The sequence below is a fragment of the Sinocyclocheilus anshuiensis genome, unplaced genomic scaffold, assembly GCF_001515605.1.
Source record: "Sinocyclocheilus anshuiensis isolate Anshui unplaced genomic scaffold, SAMN03320099.WGS_v1.1 scaffold3086, whole genome shotgun sequence".
NCBI classification, from domain to species: Eukaryota; Metazoa; Chordata; class Actinopteri; order Cypriniformes; family Cyprinidae; genus Sinocyclocheilus; species Sinocyclocheilus anshuiensis.
In genome coordinates this window covers 93,416-114,307 of record NW_015539962.1, presented here as the reverse complement: position 1 = coordinate 114,307, position 20,892 = coordinate 93,416, and the positions used below count along the sequence as shown (strand labels likewise).

The window sequence follows — 20,892 nt, the reverse complement described above, 5'->3', positions numbered from 1 at the left end:
AAGCTAAGCCCTTTACCTCAACTGCTAGCTGTTAGCATCTGACTAATACTTAATAACTTTCAAACCACTCCGCTCTCTCTCGCGCTCTCTCTCGCACTCTCTCTCGCACTCTCTCTCGCATACAGCCTACATCACCACAGCGCATCCACCACGGCACCACAACCACTCCTGGAGGCAACAACAGCCAGAGAGCCACCACGGTCACCCAGCAGTGAGTGGCAGGTGCATGTCTGATTGTTCTGCACCTTTGAAGTCGCTCACTGTTGTCTATTTGACGGACAACAACGTTCGAAAGGGGGTGTCAAGTAAATACTTACAGCGGATCTAAATATTTATAATTAATTATAACTAGTTATGATTAATTCATATTTGCCCTTTGAGCTGATTCGCTACACCTGCGAACTTGCTAGAGAACACTTGGTTACAGCTCAGTAAAAAATTAACCACTACAATAAGAGAAGTGTGAACCGTAGTTTTCAACCGGGTGATCGTGTCCTTGTTTTCTTACCCGATCCAGGTTCTGTGTTTCGAGCTAAATACTTGGGCCCATATGAAGTCAAAGAAAAGCTCAGTGACATGAATTGTCATTCACACTCCTAACCGCTGCTGGCCAAATGGGTGCCCTAAGCAGAATTGTATTGTTGTGCCCCCTCCTACTATAGAGGTCAAAACAGAACTTTAATAAAATATAAAAGTAAATAAATAAATTGTAATTATATTGTATTATTTACAAATTACAATTGTAGCACTAGACAGTTACCTATGGCTATTATTTTATTAATACAGTTGTCTGATTGATTTTAGTCTCAAGCATTCACAAATCACGCAAAAGAAAATGTAGTTTTACTACGATAAAACCCTGGTTAATTTTTTGTAAGGGTTGTGATGTCCACATGTTTTTGTTGAAGAAATTGAGGCTGTCGTATTTCTTTTGCAAAAAGGTGGCCAAAAATTAAAGATTAAGTGGATATTTGAATTAAATGTTTGGTCAATATTAAAGGACGTGATCGTCCAGTAAGTGTAACAGCAGCAGTTACCAGGCCTTTGGCTCCCTTTGCAAGCATTTGTAATATGTAATGTACATAAATTGTTTACTTTGTATTACAATGTATTTTAACAGTTATTCAATGAAACCACTTAATTAACCAATCATTATTGCCTCATTGTTTTATATAATGCATTTTAAGTAATTTTAAAGGCTGTTGTTGGCTTAGGTCTGATTTTATAACCACAAAAAATATTATCTTAATACTTCTTTGTAAACTACGAAGTAACAAAATCATGGTTAATTTGTGGTTACCATCCATGGCTACAAGAACCATGATTTTTGGTTTTATTCATAAAACCATAGCTAATTTTTGTAAGGGAACATGGAAAGTCAGAGAGAATATTAGAATATTAGAACACATTAAAACACGTTATTAACGTCAACATCCCAAAAAGTTTCACAGGATTATGAATGTAGGCCTGAAAGTGATACACGGGATTCATCTTTTTTCTTTTTTCGGTGCCGGATTGATGATGTCTTTTCACGGCATAGTTGTCCATCAATTATGATCATTTGCATTCAGCCACAAACATGCGATGCGAGCCCGGGAGTTGGTGCCCTACGCAAACTGCGTACTCTGCATATAGGAAGCGGTGGTACTGGACCACAACATAGTGCTCATTTAAAAGCAGGGCACGGAAGACGTAGGATCCACAGCTAGATGAATTAGTATAGAAGAAGCCCTATGATTACGACGACCACCATTTGAAGTTTCACAAAATTCAGAAATTATCATACATTATGGGATTTTTTTCATTATTGATCGTACATCGTACAGAGGTCTAAATTATCGTACAAATACGATAATTATCATACGTCTGGCAACACTGCTATAGAATAAACCATAGAAAGCGTGACATAATGAGATCTGAGGTTGAGTACATGCTGCAGCATGGGCTAGCAGTGCCTAGTCAGAGTCCATGGAGTTCGCCCTGTTTATTAGTGCGTAAATCCGACGGCTCCTATTGTTTCTGTACTGACTATCGTAAAGTTAACTCAACGAAACCTAACTCCTTTCCACTGCCTCGGTTGGAAGACTGTGTTGACAGAGTAGGCTCTGCCAGATATGTCACAAATTAGACCTGTTGAAGGGTTATTGGCAAGTGCCCCTAACTCTACGTGCATCTGAGATTTCCGCGTTTGTCACTCCTGAACACTTCCTACAATATCAGGTTTTAGCTTCCGGCATGCGAAATGCACCTGCTACCTTCCAGCGCCTTATGCAGGTGGTCTTGACAGGAGTGCTGAATTGCAACGCGTACCTAGATGTAGTCCTCTATTCAAAAACCTGGGAAGATCATGTAAAAACTTTGGAGTTAGCAAAAAGTTCAGTCACCTTGCTGCTGCCTCCCTAACCTTGAATCTTGCCAAATGTGAGATAGGTAAAGCTGTGGTAACTTATCTGTGAAAACAAGTTGGCCAGGGTTGTGTCAAGCCAGTTGAGGCTAAGGTTGCTGCCATACTTGAGTTTCCTACACCCAGTAACAAACGTGAGCTACGCCAATTTTTAGGTATGAATGGGTACTACCAGGGTTTCTGCTGTAATTTCTCCACTGTTGTGTCACCTCTTCCCGACCTTCTCAGTACTACCAAGAGTTTTAAGTGGAGCACCAAGTGTGATAATGCTTTTTAAGGCCGCAAAAGATCTCATTTGCCATGCACCAGTGTTGTCTGCCCCTAATTTTGACCTGCCTTTCAAACTCCAAATAGATGCCGGTGCTGGAGCAGTCCTGCTGCAGGAGGACTCCCGTGGAATTGACCACCCCATCTGCTACTTCTCCAAGAAGTTCTCGAAATGCCAACAACGCTACAGTACGATTGAGAAGGAGGCCCTCGCCTTGCTGTTAGCTCATCAGCATTTTGAGGTTTACTTAGGAAGTAGTGCCATGCCTATCGATGTGTACACTGACCATAACCCATTGATCTTTCTCTCCCACATGTCCAACTCCAATCAACGTTTGATGCGCTGGGCCCTAAATGTCCAGGGGCCTCATTTATCAACAGTGCGTACGCACAGATGTGTGCGTAAGAACAGTTTCATGCAAAGTGTGGGATCTACCAACTTGTACTTATACGTAGAAATGTGTGTAAATATGAACTCACCTCTGAGCATGCTTACGCAGAGAATCTAGTGGTAGAATAGCGACACTAGCGAATAGTGTCACAGTATGCATTAAGCAATCCACATAGGCTATGTCCTGTGTTTCCTTTAATTATAAAACATTCAATTTATCATTATAGACAAGTTGTGTAACTGGTGTCAAACCCTATAAAAGACAGCTGTGACAAATGTTTGTCTCAGACTGTGCAATGGCTTATCTTGCGTTATTTGAAAACTTGACAAACAATGGGCTCTGCAGAGAACGCATTTTCAAAGACCGCGCTGAGAGTGAGAGCACAGAACGGCTTCTCAGTCGACACCGCTTTCTTTGCCATGATTTCGGTGAGGACACATACATTCACGTGATTTATAAAAGGAGGTGTTGTCACCATATATGGTTCATTGGAGGCATTTCCGAATGCAAATGACCGTGAACGTGAACGAGCATGGTACTTATGTGGGATTTATCAACAATGATTGCTTACTCATGTGCGTAAGAACTGCATGCGCACGTTTGGAATATGGATTTTATTGTACTTAGGCACATTCTAAATTTCATTCATAGGACAAAATATAGAACCTTTTCTACGCACTGTTGATAAATGAAGGCCCAGGAGTAGGCTGTAACCTTAATCTCCAGCACATCCGTGGTAAAGACAATGTGGTGGCGGATGCGCTCTCTAGGACTGCAGATGTGGAGACTTAAGTGGGTTGGTTAAAACAAAAAGAAATGTATGGCTGACTTGCACTACTATTGGAGTTCTATGAGTAGTTACAGGGGCTGTTTACACCTGGTCACTTCATGCGTTTTGTCTGATCGGATAGCTATCCTGATCGGATATCTATCTGATTTGTTAAAACATTTCCATTTACACTTGGCCACATAAATGTGTCGTCGCAAAACGGATATATAAATCTGATCTTCAATTCCCGCGCTATATTTAAAGACCGCAATAGGAGAGCGCACGGCATCAGCACTGGAAAGATAATTTTGTCTTACTACTTTTAATGAAGATAATTGTGTGTTGACCATCTGCGTCTTACTTTCAGTTTCATTCGCGGCAGCTTGCTGAAGAGATACTCAGCTACTCGTCCGCAGCGATGCTTGTTGCATTAGCGCAGTCTGACTAATGTCATAGTCTATAACATGCTCTCACACGTTTATTATTTTAACATTTTGAGTGGCGTAAAATTTACATATGTGGTTTCAACAACCAGATGCATTTACAATTGTCCAGTTTGTCTGGAATGCGGCCCAGACCACCTCCTGAAGTGGTTTGAGCGATCGGATTTATATCAGTCTCGAATGCGTTTCGGAGGGCATTTACACCTGGTCTTTTCACGATCGGATAGCTATTCGATCAGAAAAAACGCATGAAGTGACCAGGTGTAAACAGGCACTTACAATCCGTGGGTTGTAAAATTTAATGATGGTGGGGGTGTTATGTCCTGAGATGCATTTTATTTGTGATTTGTTCTATGTGCTTTGTAGGGCTTTTTTTATTTTTTCCCCCTATGTCTACTGCTACCATTCTCATGTAGGTGATTGGGTTCACCTGTTGCTGATTTGCTGCCCATTCACCTCAGCTCCACTGATTGGCTGCAGCCAGGAAAAAGCCAGCATATAAAGCCAGCACTGCCTCACAACAAGCTGAGAGATTATTATTATTATTTATTTATTTATTTTTTTGATAATGTAAAATGCATTCATTGAGATATAATCCATGCTGCATACTCCGATACAGTAGGTGGCGGTATGCACCTGATAAGTCATGGTTGCAATCTGCCATAAAACTAACAAGTAGAACAAGCTGAGAGGGAGAGGGTTGCAGACTGTAACTTGCTACATGGACTTCTTTTCTCTTGCCCCAGATAACTCCACTGTTTTCTGTTATTGACAAGTGCTAACCATTGATGCCATTGGGAATGTAGTTGAAGACCTATATATTTTTGTGCAGAATTTAAAATGTTCTTTTAAGGAAACCTGTAGGGAGGTGGGTGCCTTTTTTTTTTTTATTGCTTTTCTCCTGGTTCTGTGTAGTCAGGGAGATAGGCAAGTTCTTCTGTTATTTATTTTCATTTTTATGTATAGGTAAGTTATGGTTAAACCAGAGTTAGAAACTGTTTATTGTGTTGGCCTTTGCCCCCTCCTGAAGCTTATGTTTTTCCCTTCATCTTTTTCTTTTGATTCAATAAATACATAAGCTCATTTGTTCTGAATGTGTGTTACTGGGGCTGGAGACAAGAAGTTCCTGTGCTCTCTCTCTCTCCAAAATTTGTTACTGCTATGTCATTACCCCTAGACTAAAAAAAGGCTAGCACGTAACAATATACATGTATTAGACTTTAGAAACACTCAGATATACATACACATGTATGTGTGTTCTCCATGACCCTCGAGAACAACTTCATAAATCTGTTCAGACTGATACAAAGGTGGCTGAACTGGAGGTGACTGATCATCTGTCTGGAGTCCTGGGGCTGGAGTAGCCGGTGCAGGACCTTCTGACTGAGGCATGGGATTTGGAAGGTCATTTTGGGCTGTACAACCTAGTTTAAGACAATTTAATAAAGAGAAAGACTGGATCAGGATCAGGCTGATTCAAGGCAAGCTGAACTGGAGGTGGTTTATTCTCTGACTGAAGTTCTGTGGCTGGAGGATCTGGCGCAGGACTTTCTGGTTGAGGCATGAGATTTGGATGTTGGTTTTCAGATGGTTTTGGTGAACAGTCTAGTTTCAGACAATTTACGATAAAACTGTCACTCTGGTTTCGATTTTCTTGTGGTCACAGATCACAGACATCCATCTTTACAATCTACACTGTACAATTGTAGATTGTACTGTGTAGAATGTGAAAGAGAAGCCAAAATGGGTGGTAAGATTTTCAGTGAACAACCACCTAAATTTGGTCTGTTCATCCAACAAAGCTGCCATATGGCCTACATTTAGGATCAATGCCTTTTCTGATCAATGTGGAACTTGTTGGATAAAAGGTGATATATACCTATTCAGTGACTAATTTATATAGCAAAGAAAACAAGAAAAAAAGAAAGCTTAAGACACAGACAGAAGAAAACATACTCATAACATGTTGGAAACATTCTACAGAATGTGGTCAAACATGTCATTGTGCATTCCATTCCTCCACATTCTTGATCTAAATTTTTTCATTGACAAAATGATCTTGGGCATTCAAATAAAGCAAATCGGTATACAAGATAAATCACCTAATAGTAGGGTATGTATCACCTAGAAAAAGAGTAAAACTGACTTTTAACAGAATAAATAAAGATCATTTAAATTATTACTATTATATTTAAACTAATAAAACTTCAGTACCTGGTTCTGACATGTTGAAGACCTTTGTTGGAGCAGTACATGCCTATGGTGACAGAGGAAAAATATGATGAATTAATGAAGTTTATTAAAGTTGCACACAAAAATGTGTGTCCAAATGAAGTCAGAAATAGAAGTAGCATGATCCAACAACTACAAAGACCAAAGGTAAATTATCACTTACATATCTAAACTCTGAACGAAATCTTACCTCTTGGGATGCTCCACAAATGAAATGCTCTGTAGAGAACTTGGTGTTAGAATGATTGTTCGGATTAAGGATATTTTGAGATTTTCTGCGGATTGCAGATGCCTGTGTTTGTGGTGTTATCTCTAACATGTATTTGCAGTTTCTGTTTTGATAGTATCTCCTCCCCTTTTCTTATGTATTTAAATGAACGACCCGACAAGGGTGTACCACTTTTTTAAAACTCCTTTTGCCTCACACTACCTAGCAGATCAAATGTGACCCAAGATATTTTAACAAAATACCTACAAAGCACCACAAAATGTATCTGTCTGTCATTGCATTCTGTCACTATTTTTGTAATTTAGTATGTAAGGTTATATAAAGAGTTGCTGTAAAATCTTGATCTGATCTAATCTTATTTTGGTCAAATTGGATACCCAAAAAATGGCTTAACGATTTTTCTAATTGCTCCTTTATTTGTGATAATTCTGTGAAATATGAACCCGGTAAAGCAGTTGTAATGTTGGCAAACAGGTTGTACAGAAACAAGTGCATCTTGTTGACATCACTCTGTTAGTTATATTATTTGTAGGGTCCTGTGTTTGTGAATTGCTCTTGTGTACTCACTCTTTTTTTAATTGTATATATATATATATAGCCAGAGTCATTAACTTGCATGTAACCCCCATCATCATGCATTACTTGGCTGTAGGAACATCCGTATGTTTTAACTAAAATGCTTTGCATTTAGCACAATAAAACTGAATTTCCTTCAGAAAGACTGAAAAAATATATTTATGCATGAAATAAGTCTGGAAATACATGCGTAGGGATGCATGTTACATTTTATTTCCAACAAAAAAGAAAAATTTAAAGTAACAAAAAGATATAAATGTTAGTTGATATACTATTGTAACAGTAATTTATAATTATAGGCTCTGATTGTTTAAAAGGCACCAGTGAACAGTTACTCATGATACCTCGCCTGTCATTGTCAATATTGCTGGCCACCTGAACCCTACAAAACGACCTTGAACGTGTCCCTTGGTTTCACTGCAGTGCCAGCTGTCTATAGCTTTGGTTACCTAAGAAAATGCAGGAAATAAAAGTCCAGACTCAGACGTCGTCCACAAAATGTGAGAATTTCATCAGTTTAAAAAAAGACTTGAAAGATAATGAGTTCATTAAAAATGTTACTTAAAAAGTAACTTACCAAGAGTTCTAAGAGAATACAGTATTGCGCTGGTTTGTCTCTCCCACTTTTTCAAAGAACACGAAATCCTATGAAAAGAAAAAGAGAACAAAAGATCAAAGAGTCCGAACAGAATCTAGTAGGGAAGAATATGCTCTGATTTCTGGTCTATTACAATATTTGATAACATTTTATTTCGACACTTTAGACATTCTACTAACCAGTAACAACTTTGCAACTTCATTTCAACTACCAGTCATTAGCGTATTAGCAGACTGTCTGCTTTATTTATGATTCATACATCATCTGCATTTATTATGAATTAATAAGCTTTCCATTGATGTATGGTTTGTTAGGATAGGACAATATTTTGCAGAGATGCAACTATTTGAAAATCTGGAAGCTGAGGGTGCAAAAAAAAAAATCTAAATATTGAGAAAATTGCCTTTAAAGTTGTCCAAATGAAGTCCTTAGCATTGCATATTACTAATCAAAAATAAACTTTTGATACATTTACGGTAGGAAATTTACAAAGTATCTTCATGGAATATGATCTTTATTAATAACCTAAAGATTTTTGCCATAAAAGAAAAATAGATCATTTTGACCAATACAATGTATTGTTGGCTATTGCTACAAATATAGCCGTGCTACTTATGACTGCTTTTGTGGTCCAGGGTCACATATATCAATACTGGAAAAAGAGAAAGTAGCTCAGTAGTAGAAAGCTAGCTTCACATTCATATCCAGGAGAGAATTTATGAATTGTGGTTGCATAATGGTTAGAGATCTGTGGTACTGCAATGCCCTCCAAGGTATTATGAAGCATTCAGACTATTGCGGATCATTAAATATGTTATTAGCTTAATACTCACAATAAGGAAGCAAACGCCCATAAGTACAGCCTTCATCTTAACATCCATGTCCATAGGGAACTGGATGCCAAAGTTGTCAGTGTCAGTAAAGACTTCCTTCAACAGGCCGCTCCACTGCTTACTGATTCGACCGATAGGCTTCCCAGTACCGTCTTTGCCTTTGAGCTAAAGAGAGAAATGCAAATTTATGGTTAGAAACACAAACCTGCCAATTTCAGAATGATTTTGCTTGGTGTCACTATAAAGTTCATCTTCGAATTTGTATATTAACAAGGCAACAACATGTCAACAACAATCCAATTCTAAAAAGTTACCTCAAAGTTCACATCACCACAGCAGTTACATGCCAAGCAGGGCCCCTCGAGCTTCATCACAGTCTCCTTGTTTGGCCCCTGGATGGAGAATTTTGGATAACAGGGGTGCCAGTCCTGCTTCACGTACCCTACAGTCGTTCCCGGGGGCGCCTGTACCTCCATCTGAAGGTGAAATATTGCCATTTATAGTCATAACAAATTAGAAATGTACAGCAATGCCCAAATTGATTTCTAAGCTAGCAGCTATGGGTGCATTCATACACTAATGTTCAAGAGGAATAAAATTACTGTTCAATGGAATAAATTTAAATATAATTTATTCTTGTGATGGCAAAGCTGAATTTCCAGCAGCCATTACTCCAGTTTTCAATGTGACACAATCCTTCAGAAATCATTCCAATATATGATTTGGTGCTCAAGAAACATTTCTTCTTATTATTAATGTTGTGTAAACAGTTGTGCTGCTTAAAGTTTTTTGAATGTTTTTTTTTTATGCATGGAAAGTTTAAAAGAACAGCATTTATGGTAACACTTTACTTAAAGCCTTTATGTATATTGCATAAAAAAAAGTAGTTTTAATGCATTATGACTTGTAATTCACCTTATAATGCATTGTACAATCTCATCAATAATTGTAACCACAGTTAATACATTATAAAACTTATCAATTCATTGTTACACTGTGCATCTTAAATTCAGTTATAATTTACGACAAGATATGATGTATTACAACGCACATTATGAATAATTATAATGCATTATACCCTTTAATAACCCTTTATGATGCATTACACAAAGGCTTTAAGTTAAGTGTTACTGCATTTATTTAAAATAGAAATCTTGTTACATTATGAATGTTTTTACTCTTCTTTTGATCAGTTTAATGCTGCTGTTAATCCTTGCTGTAAAAAATGTATTCTTTCAAAAACAGCAACAAAAATCGTACTGATCTTAAACTAAATAAACTGTGCGATTGCTGATTGAAGACTCTCTGCAAAGACAGAGTGGCATGGAGTCCTATGTCCATACTGACTCCATGCCATTTATAACTCATAAGTCACACACACGTTCACGTCAGTAGTAGGTCACACAGCATGTCCTACAAATGAGTCACTAGCTGAATCTCAACAACACAACATCAGGTCCCATAGCATGATTTCAGATTTTTGAGACTTAATGAAACTAACACAATTAAATGCAGAGCTTTGATATGACTTGTCTGTTTTACCTCTTGCAGGCAGCAGGGGCACCAACAGGAGACACAGCGGAAAGGTCGGATGAGTCGTATGACCTCTCGATCGGTGTTGTCTTTGATCTTCATGTCAAAGCTGCGCAGGGCACCACAGCAGTTGCGTGTGCAGCAGTCATTTTTTTCTTTGGCAGAGTAGATCTTTTGACCGAGGCTGTTCTTGATCTCATACTGGTTGTTGGTCTCAAAGCCAATGATTGCTGTAGAAGACCAAAATGTATATAGCGAAGTTGAAAAATTGTAGCTATCTTTGAGTTAATAGTTTAAACAAAGTAGCAAAAAAGTAATAGTGAATAATTGTCTCAATCTTAAAATAAAGATAACACATAAAACGAATCAGACAAGCACACAAATTACGGAGTAAACAGCTTCAACCACACGCACATAACACAGAAGACTCACCCTCTAACAACTCCACTTTCTGATGAATAAGGATCTGATCAATCTGAAATGAAGAGTATACTAGTCACAAGACATATAAACACACTTAGTAAATGTCAGAGAGAACTGGTGCATTCAACTCTTCCTGGGAAGTTCATATTTACGAGTTGAGTTACAAACATCATATTTTGTAAATGCAACTTAACTAGTTTTATTGCGAAAAAAACAAACAAAAAAACAAGTACAGACAAATTTACTGTCAACTACCATTACATTCAGCACATCTCACAGACTCATCCCCAACTCTGAAACTCCCAAGTTTCCCCAATCATAACCATGACTTTGCAGTAGAATTCATGTGCACTCAACTTGTAAATACAAACTTTCCGACTATCTGAATTTGAATGTACCAAAAGACATGGCCGACCTGAGTGAGGTACTCCAGACCAGGTGGTACTCCAGCAGGAACTGAAACTGGTGCAGGTACAGGTGCTAGAGAAGGTTGCGAGAAAGACCATTAGGCACACCATCATTAGCCTGCATTACCTAACAATACACATGTTGCATTGTTTTTATTGTATTAATGATCATTTGAATGAATGTCATGCATCTTTGGCCTGTGTTGTCACTTTTCTCAAGACCTATTTCTCAATACCTATTGTTTACCATTTACCTACCAGCAATTTTTGTAATTAAGTGTAAATTTAGACATGTATACCTCCATATGGTTGGCCCTGGTGAGATGCTGGACTAACTGGACCAGGCTGATACATGATTGGCTGATCTGGAACTGGCTGGTATCCTGCTTGGAACCCTGCTGGTGGGGTCCCCTGTCCAGGTTCTCCATAACCTCCCATGGGATAGGGGGGCATGGAGTGTCCGCCTAGCTGGGGCATGGGATAAGGAGGCTGGTGTGGAGATGGGTAGCCTGGTATAAAATAATTTAATATGCAAAGGGATACAAATATAATCTTAGTTTACTCTGATGAGACATTAGGCAATGCTGTAAAAATAAATCTGAAGTCATAACATACTGGATCTAGACTTGGCATTTTGTCTAGTTTGTTTAAACTACACAGTTGGTACACATGCAAGTCTGCTACATTTGTGAAAAGACTGAGTTATTATTTGGTTTGTGTGTATTTTTGGATGCTTTGCTTGTTTGGCTCTTTCTAAAAGTCAGAAACTCCACATTTTGTTGTCTTTGAGCCACTCTTTTGTTGATTTCCCCCTGCCTGTATTTTGTTACTTAGCATAAGCCAGCCTCTTTTGAGTCTTAAATTATACACAGATGCCCTGACATGCTGCAGAAAGTCCTGATGACTTGGAATGCATTGTTCAATTCAAGATGTCAATGGAAATCCCACCATCACGCCTCATCATTGGGATATGACCGGGAGTAGGCATGCATAATGAAATGACTGGAACAACTGACTGATTTATTCTCATTTAATTAATAAATACAGACACTCAGAAGTGGGATGGATCTATTTTAGACCGCAGCATACATGTGAGGCATTCCAATGGAAAAAGGTATAAAAAGACCCACCAATAACCGGAAGGGGTTGTAAATAATTCATTGTAACAATATTGACTATTTGCAGCAGTTATCTACAGTATAATAACATCATGAACAATGCGTGCAATTGTATTTCACATCAGCGCTTTACTCTGCAAACAACCAGATATATGAAAATAAAGCATTAACTGAGTGTCAGCAATTACACCAAATATGTAATTTATGGATAACTGGATAATAAACAATTAATTTTATTATATTACAATGTATAATTAATCCATCATATTAATCCATGTCACTTTTTCTGATATTTTTTTTTTTAAAGGTCAAGAGTTTCTCAATTTCTGGGTTAGCAATAGTGGTTGCAAGTATTGCATCCTTAAACTATATAATATTATTATTTAAAAACAATTAATTATTTATTGTTGTACACCAGCATTCAGCTTTGCCATAACAGGAATATATTACATTTTAGGAAACAGAGAAAAAAAATGGTTATTTAAATTCTAACATGTTTTCCACTATGTTGCCGTTTTAATTCATTTTTGCTCAAATAAATGCAGCCTTGGTGAGCATGAGAATCTTTTTTCAAAAAACAACCCCAGAATTTTAAATGGTATTGTACCTCAGGAGTGAAGACAGCAGGTGTAGCTTAGTAAACATGTATTAGTACACGTTTAATCTTCCCATTGAACCAATCCAAAACTGCCATTTTCATATGAAAAGGCTCTTCATATGAGCTATTCAAATCTTTCACCAGCTATTTTGAAAAAAAATAAAAAATAAAATATGGGCATGATTTTGAATTGAATGAAACTCTCTCATCACAAAGGCCTCTACATAATGGGGCTGTTGAGAGAAATCTTCTTCTACTGTCATATAAAACTTCTTTACATTTTCAACATTAAGGGTGAAGTCTATTAAATGTTGTACCTCCACAATCATACAGGCATGATCAGACATTATAATATATCCTATCTAAACAATGAGACCGAAAATGCAAATTAGTGCAAAGAAAAAAAAGTTGTCTATTCAAAACTGACAGACACGAGGTGCAGAAACAACAGTGCCTTTCATTGCCAGCAGAGAAGACCCTGCCGTGCATCAACATGCCTGAGGTCCTCGAAACACACTTGCAGACATTTTACTTTGGGGGGAGAAAGTGGTGTTTAAGTAAAACTAAAATTTAATATGTAGTTAAAATTTCCCCCAAATTCTCCTGACCACTCACACAGGGGAATCACTGAATTAAGAGCATTCATGGCACATTGCTTGCTGTTGAAGTTATGAAGCTTACTGATGAATGGCAAGGGCATTGTTTGGTGACAAGTTTCGGCTACAGTGTTCATTGTGAAACGCTGTATGTTTCATTGTTTTTTTCCCCTTGTGTTTAAAAGGTATTTAAAGTAAAAAAAATAAAATAAAAATCCTTGTGGTTTCATGTTGAATCTAGGCTCTCAATCGTTGCTAATTTGATTCTCAAGACCTGCCACATGGAATTGCATCCCGCTTCCATTATGTTATCTTACTGTTCATGGTCATGTGTCCATGGCTCAAAGCTTTATGTTAAGTGCTGGGGGGGAAAAAAAACTCATTATTCAGACTAGCTAAACGAAAATTTAGTCATGATGCTTGCAGACTGCTATTCCACTCAAATTAAAATGGTTCACAAACATTTTCTAACAACAGTAAATGTTTAGAGTAGTAAATTATAAGAAAATCTGCATAACTTGTGACAAATATGATGCAAGTTCCTAAAAAGGATTTTGAAACAAATCACATGGAAATCTTTCTGGCAGAAATGTATGCATTTTGAAAGCAAACCAGTTTCTGGATAGTAATGCTGAATAATTGTTGACCTTTCCTCATTAAAACCTTTGACATTTACGTCTTGTGATTGTATTTTTTTAACACTCCCATCTTGCCATTCCAGTTTTCCAGTGCTAAACATTGTTTGAGTCATTAACCAGGACAAAGGATGAGAGTGAGACAAGCCCTTTTTTTTTTTCTTGAGTAATGCATTAGATAAATGACTTACATGAACAAGACTGGAAAATAGGGCTGCACAATTAATCGAATTTCTAATCGCAATTACAATTACGGATGCCATAATTACGTAATTGTTCAAAGCAGCAATTAATCGTTCAAAGTCCACTTATGTTATTCTGCATGCTTAAGATGCTTTTTTTTCTTTCTACATGTTATCTTAAGGGTTTTTCCATTGTTTTAATTTTAGTTTAAAATTATAATACCATGCATATTTTTATCTTTTTATTTAAAGAGAAACCAATCCGATGTATAGTTGACATTTGAGGCTTAATACCACAGAAAAGCAATAAAAGTTTTTCAGTTAGTGTTTTCAGCTTATTTTCATATAAAAATATGGCATGCAGTTGCTTCAAACAAAGGTGTAAACAATTCATTTAATCGCAAATTAATAAATCGCAATTACAATTTCAAAGGAATAACCGACAATTATGATTTGTCAATCGTGCAGCCCTACTGGAAAACATAAATCTGTAGTTTCGGTATCAAAATAATTAATGCTGCTAGTCCACTCAACATAAATGGTGTCAGTCTGCTTGGTAAATACTAACCTGAATTCCCCAGCTTGTTACGAAAACAGTTGCTCCAGAGATGAGGGTGTTATTAGTCCTAATGGCATTAAGGAATCACTTGACTGCCAGTTCAGCAGCAAAATGCAGTCCAGTGTGGACTGGACTAGGAATATTTTATAGTAAGAAAGTCTAAAGTGTTAATTATTATCACAATTATCTGCTCTAAAGTACACACACACTGATCTTCTCTTAGAGCTATGACTTGCCCTAAAGAAACCTCATCACTGATTTTCAGATATCATTTTGTATGATCAGATGTGTGGTGTACAAAAAGAAAATTAACAGGTAAAGCTAAAGCCACAGACATTTATATAGAAAAGTGTTTCTCAACCCTGGTCCTGAGCGCCCCCCCAACACTGCACCTTTTGTATGTCTCCCTTATCTGACACCCATTTCAGGTCCTGGGGTTTCTTTTAATGAGCTAATGAGTTGAATCAGGTGTGTTTGATTAGGGAGACACACAACATGTGCAGTGCTGGGGGGCGCCCAGGACCAGGGTTGAGAAACACTGATATAGAACAATAATTCTCAGCTCTTAAAACTGCACAGCCCGTGAAAACCTATAAATGTGGAACACAGCCACTTTGTAGGCTTCACTTCCTGCATTCCTTTCCCCCTGACCTCTACAGAAAATTAAAGTTTCCACCAAAACACACACCTTCACTTCAACAAGCATGAAACTGCTTGCATCACACTTGTATGGAAAACAGTAAATACTGTGTAGATGGTTTTCAGCACAGTGACTAAAACTCACGAGCTGTTTAATGCATTACATGCACTGCAATTCCTAAACTAAACATCCACAAACATGCACTATTGCATTTCAAGGAAAAGAAAAACAGATTATCATTACCTGGGCCAGACATGAAGACAGATCTGAGATTTTCAGAGCCAACGTCTGCCTATCAGCACCACGATCACTATGTGGGTGAAGACAATGTGGGGAAGTTGTGTTTGCGCTGGAAACAAGCAGAACAGGTCCAAAAAGAACTTAAGTTCAGCTTCAAATGAAAAGACCCATGTTTAAATGTCCAGGCAGCATTTTAAAAGACATATAAAGAACTACGCAAATCCAACCGGATATTAAAGGAAGTCTGTCGGCAGGATACGTGCCTGTCGTTTAATTCTCGTTTAGAGGACTGCTCAGTATTTAAAGCGAGAAACATAACAAAATAACACCACGACGTCTTGTCAAGTGGGTGTGGCGACGGTATATTAGGTTGTGTTTATCGTATTTCTTCACAAAGACAACAGCAAATATGGCCAAGGACTCGCGAAGAAAAATTGAAAAATTAAAAAAAAAATAGAAACTGATAAAAAAAAAGTAGCTTTATCTACGTGCTTAATGAACAAAGATTATGTTTATACGAAATAATTACGATGGTCACTTTCTCCGCCGTATACTGCAAAACGGTATTAAACATACTCTATATATCCGAGACTTCGAAAAGGTGGAAGAAATAATCCACCATGAAAATTCTCACTTACATCTCAGCTCTTGAGAGGCAGGTTTGATACTACTCTTCAAACAAGCCTTGGGCAACAAATTCTCCACAGAGCAGTTCTTGTTGCAGTGATTATTCGGATGTATGGAAAGAAGAACGTTTTCAATAATTTTCTTCACGTTTGCTTTACACTTTTGCTTAAAAAGACGCGACAGCGATTAAAGACAGAAAGCGTTTGCACACCACGCCCAGACACGAAGCCTTTCTCTATGAATCTCCTCCCCTTTTATATGACGCATGTAGATTAGAAACCTGAGAAAGTCTCAAGACTTCTATTAAACTACAAGATTAACATTTAAAACAAAATGGGGATGTTATTTATTTATTTTTTTATTTTTTTGCAATGTTCAGTAACGGCAACAAATTCTCCACAGAGCAGTTCTTGTTGCAGTGATTATTCGGATGTATGGAAAGAAGAACGTTTTCAATAATTTTCTTCACGTTTGCTTTACACTTTTGCTTAAAAAGACGCGACAGCGATTAAAGACAGAAAGCGTTTGCACACCACGCCCAGACACGAAGCCTTTCTCTATGAATCTCCTCCCCTTTTATATGACGCATGTAGATTAGAAACCTGAGAAAGTCACAAGACTTCTATTAAACTACAAGATTAACATTTAAAACAAAATGAGGATGTTATTTATTTATTTATTTTTTTGCAATGTTCAGTAACTGTCAAAGTAATGGGAAGTTCGGGGAATTTATGTATTTATTTATTGGTAATTTGTTTTTATTAGCCTAAACCATAGCAGGGCTGTGTACATAGCAGAGTGTAATCTGCTCTGAAATGTCAAAATGTTCATAGGAGTTTTGAGTGAATGGAAAAAGTTGTTCTTAATGCGGTTGGCTTGTCATTGTCGATTAAAAATATAATGATTCACTAAACAAACAGCACCGCTAATATCCTCAAAGTCATGGCTTACTGTTCAAAACATGGTTACTAAATACCACCTTTGATCCTCTTGGCAAGAAGCAGAGGTGTAAAATGACTCAAAAATGTTACTCAAGTGAAAGTATCTGGCCAAAAACATACTTGAGTAAAAGTAAAAATTTTAAATTGTACTCAAGTATTAAAAAAGTAGAAGTAGGCCTACTTTTTCCTGACAGACATACAGAAGTTTGGTTAAAGGGGGAAAACTAAACAAAATGCAATGGCACAGGTCAAACACACATTTATACACATTTATAGTGCAACAACAACAATTAAAATGCAGTACAGCGGAACACACACAAAAAAATACAGGGTAAGGAATTAAAAGGAAACTCCATCCTTTCCACCCTCATGCCATCCCATATATATATATATATATATATATATATACATAGCCTATGACTTTCATTTATCAGATGAACACAAACTAAGAGTTTTAGAAAAACTCATCTCTCTTCGTATAATGTGTATGTGCAGTGTATGGGACATACAAAAATGACATTTCAAAAACTACACAAAGTGAATATGACTCACACGACCCCTGTTAATGAATCAGTGTCTCCTTAAGTGAAATTATAGGCATATGTAAGAAAAATACAAATACTAATATTTTAATATTTCATAATATTTTAAACTTGACTGTCGTGTTCACTTTGTGTAGTTTCTTAGCGTGAAATTATAGGCATATGTAAGAAAAATACAAATACTAATATTTGAATATTTCATAATATTTTAAACTTGACTGTCGTGTTCACTTTGTGTAGTTTCTTAGTGGTCCTGACCCCTTGCATTATACAAACTAAAAATCTGTGCTTGTGAAAAGAAGAAAGAAAGGCATAAACATGGGGTCAGAAAGTCATAAACATCATGTGGGTGAGCAAATGATGAGAGAATATTAATTTTTGGGTGAATTATCCCTTTGAAGAGCAAGATGTGATGCAGAGGCTGTAGAAACATATTCCAGACAGAATACAAGAATGTGTTGAATTAATCAGGGGAGTCATAGAATTAAAACATACAACATTAACGTTTTGAAAGACCACTTTTTTGTGTTGTCTATTCAACGTCACTGCAAGGATAATTAATCTTTTTAATTGTTTATTTGGGGCATTTAGAGTTTTTTCTCAGCAAACATTGATAAATAATTATTTGCGACTAATTAGATTAATTAATGAGCAAATCATGTAATTATTAAGATTGAAAAAATATTAATTGACAGTCCTAATTCCTACTCAGTGTGTCATAATGATGCATTATAAATACAACCACTACCCGGTAAGAACATTACTAAACATGAATTACAATTAATTTAACATGCAATGTTAATTTAAACAATTTTTGGAGATTTGTAACATTTAATTGAAAAAAAAAAGCAATCATTCCCACAAAAAATATTAATTGTATTTAAATTCTCATCACTGATCGTGTGCATTTAGCCAATATGTTACACAGCTAATGGCTCTATTAAAGCAGAAAGAATAATGAATGAATTTTTTGGGGAAAAAATGCAACTTTGCTACCTCAATATGCTTTCTCAGATTTGATGGTGAACTTTTGAAGCCAGACATTTACCTGATGAAAGTCATAACTGAAGTAGAAAAATGTGTGTGCTTGATGCATGAAAACAATGATCATTGGTTTTCACGTCAAGCACGTACATTTGAGCTTCCGTTTACCATATTTAATGTGCATAAGATAAAAAAAATGTAGTGTACTTTTCAAGATGAAATAAAATTGTAAGGAGTAAAAAGTAGGCCTACTGTTTTTTTCTTCAGAAATGTAATCAAGTAAAAGTACAAGTAGTCAGTTTAAATTGCACTTGAAAAAAAGTACAAATCCCCCAAAAATAAAACTTAAGTACAGTAATCAAGTAAAATTACTCAAGTATTTTACACCCCTGGCAAGTAGTGGAAAATTTAGGTTTTGGTAACAAATATTTGCTTTAACACATTTATCTCCGCCGACAGGAGACACAGCTGAGCAGACTCTGAAATATCTTATCCATTCAGACAATAGCTGTTCTTAATTAATTATAATGTTTGTTCCATTATACATACGGTATTTGTAAAACAAAGAATTGTGTACGTCTTATGTGACGCATCTGCCAAGACTCAAGAATAGCATGTGGCCTGTCACATTTCACGGTAAAGTAAAAATAATTAAAACACTATGTAATAATAATTAAAAACTATAAAAACAATAGATTATATTTTACAAACCAAGATAATAAAAACATTTTTTTTGTTATATATAACAAAATGCTATATATTTTGTTATAGCACCACCTTGTGGCCAATTTGTAAAACTAATACCTTTACATACTAAAGCTGCTCTTTACAACTGAAATTACTGCAACCTTTTAATGATTTTAGCAGGTGACATTTGACTATTTATAATAAAAAGCATGCCGAATTTCAACTTTCCTAATAACAAAAGAATGAAGAATGTTCACACCTTTTAATGATTTTAGCAGGTGACATTTGACTATTTATAATAAGAAGCATGCCGAATTTCAACTTTCCTAATAACAAAAGAATGAAGAATGTTCAACAGGGGCGTCACAACTGATGTTCACTGAAGAACAGTTTTCCCTAGCATCCAAATGTAGTTACATTTGAAATTTCTGGTGTCCATACTTTGTGAAATGTGGACTTTGCTTTGAGAATTTCAGCCAGTACAGGTTGTCGCATGTTTCATTGTCTTGTAGCCTACCTGTAAAATTGATGAATCAAAATTATTTTCCTAACTTTTTCAGGAAGGTTTGTAAATGATAAATGGCAAAATTTTGTATGGATTGGACCACTAAAAGCAATTTTGAAAATGTGCACTTTTCAGAACACTCAGTAAGGTGGAAATGTTCCATGATGGAAATGGATATGAACGTTTGATTTGAAAGAAGCCTGCTTAAGGAATCAGTAGAAATATATATTTATTTTAGCCTTTACAATTTCCTAATATATAATAGTTGTCAAAAGAATTGTTTTCATGGTGAAAATACAGCTACTTCAACCCCCAATCAACAACACGCTATTCAACCAAGGCACTCAAAATACAATGCAGAAAACAATGTTAAGAAAGAATTTACAAAACAGAAATTCACTACAAAAGGCTAAACACAGACAGAAATGATCTATCCAGGCATTATACAAACTGTGCAGTAAAACAGCTTGTATGACTCAAAATCTTGAAATCTCTAGCTGCGTTTTCAATTAAGAGACTGAATTTTCCAGAGATATACAATATAGTTTCTATCTGTAATGTCCTGTAACATCTGTGGTTTAGATGTAATGGTAGTTATAATGTTGTGCATTTTGAATTGCCACTTAATAGTAACTAGTTGACTGCATGTAGGCTACTGACTCAATAATGAAAGAAAAGAATTGGCATACACTTTTGACTTGCTCAACATGCATAAGACAAAACCGAGTGCAGTCTGAAAACCAGACAAATTTATTTTGCATTTAATGAATCGCAAATGTAGTGAGCAGCATTGTAGAACCACTGATCCACAGATTTCAAGACACTGGATGAAATTAGAATGCAATTTGCACTCTGCATATTACTCAATATCTTATTGAATCACCATATTAAGCACTGAAAATGAACCACCCGTTATATTATCGGAAACATTT

General features: G+C 36.4%; 2 protein-coding genes across 3 annotated transcripts in view; both read right to left on the bottom strand.

Annotated features, from left to right (window-relative positions):
• LOC107687058 (vegetative cell wall protein gp1-like) overlaps positions 1-6,603 on the bottom strand; it is a 12,117-nt gene extending 5,514 nt beyond the window's left edge. The window contains exons 1-2 of the mRNA XM_016484202.1: positions 6,490-6,603; positions 5,520-5,699 (exon numbers count right to left, since the gene is read on the bottom strand). Of these exons, the coding sequence (XP_016339688.1) occupies positions 5,520-5,699; positions 6,490-6,502 (193 nt within the window). The 5' untranslated portion in view covers positions 6,503-6,603. The remainder of the gene's footprint in view (positions 1-5,519; positions 5,700-6,489) is intronic.
• A 696-nt stretch (positions 6,604-7,299) lies between these two features.
• Positions 7,300-16,544, bottom strand: LOC107687051 (phospholipid scramblase 1-like). Of its 2 annotated transcripts, XM_016484188.1 has the most exons (10): positions 16,313-16,544; positions 15,678-15,783; positions 11,406-11,615; positions 11,115-11,179; positions 10,709-10,751; positions 10,286-10,506; positions 9,058-9,219; positions 8,744-8,908; positions 7,890-7,957; positions 7,302-7,761 (listed from the first exon to the last, which is right to left on the bottom strand). In XM_016484188.1, the coding sequence occupies exons 2-9, from the start codon at positions 15,688-15,690 to the stop codon at positions 7,898-7,900; spliced, it is 939 nt and encodes a 312-aa protein (XP_016339674.1). In that variant the 5' UTR covers positions 15,691-15,783; positions 16,313-16,544; the 3' UTR covers positions 7,302-7,761; positions 7,890-7,897. The 2 variants fall into 2 exon arrangements, with proteins under 2 accessions (XP_016339675.1, XP_016339674.1); XM_016484189.1 differs by lacking the exons at positions 15,678-15,783; positions 16,313-16,544 and adding an exon at positions 14,804-15,048 and having other exon boundaries at positions 7,300-7,761.
• Positions 16,545-20,892: the final 4,348 nt, after the last annotated feature.

What these genes read in the sequence shown, in the direction of transcription:
- LOC107687051 (XM_016484188.1), bottom strand. An exon ending in GTGGTGATGTGAACTTTGAG is followed by an intron (nt 8,909 to 9,057) that starts GTAACTTTTTAG and finishes TTCTCTCTTTAG; the next exon opens with CTCAAAGGCAAAGACGGTAC. An exon ending in TGGGCGTTTGCTTCCTTATT is followed by an intron (nt 7,958 to 8,743) that starts GTGAGTATTAAG and finishes TTCTTTTCATAG; the next exon opens with GATTTCGTGTTCTTTGAAAA.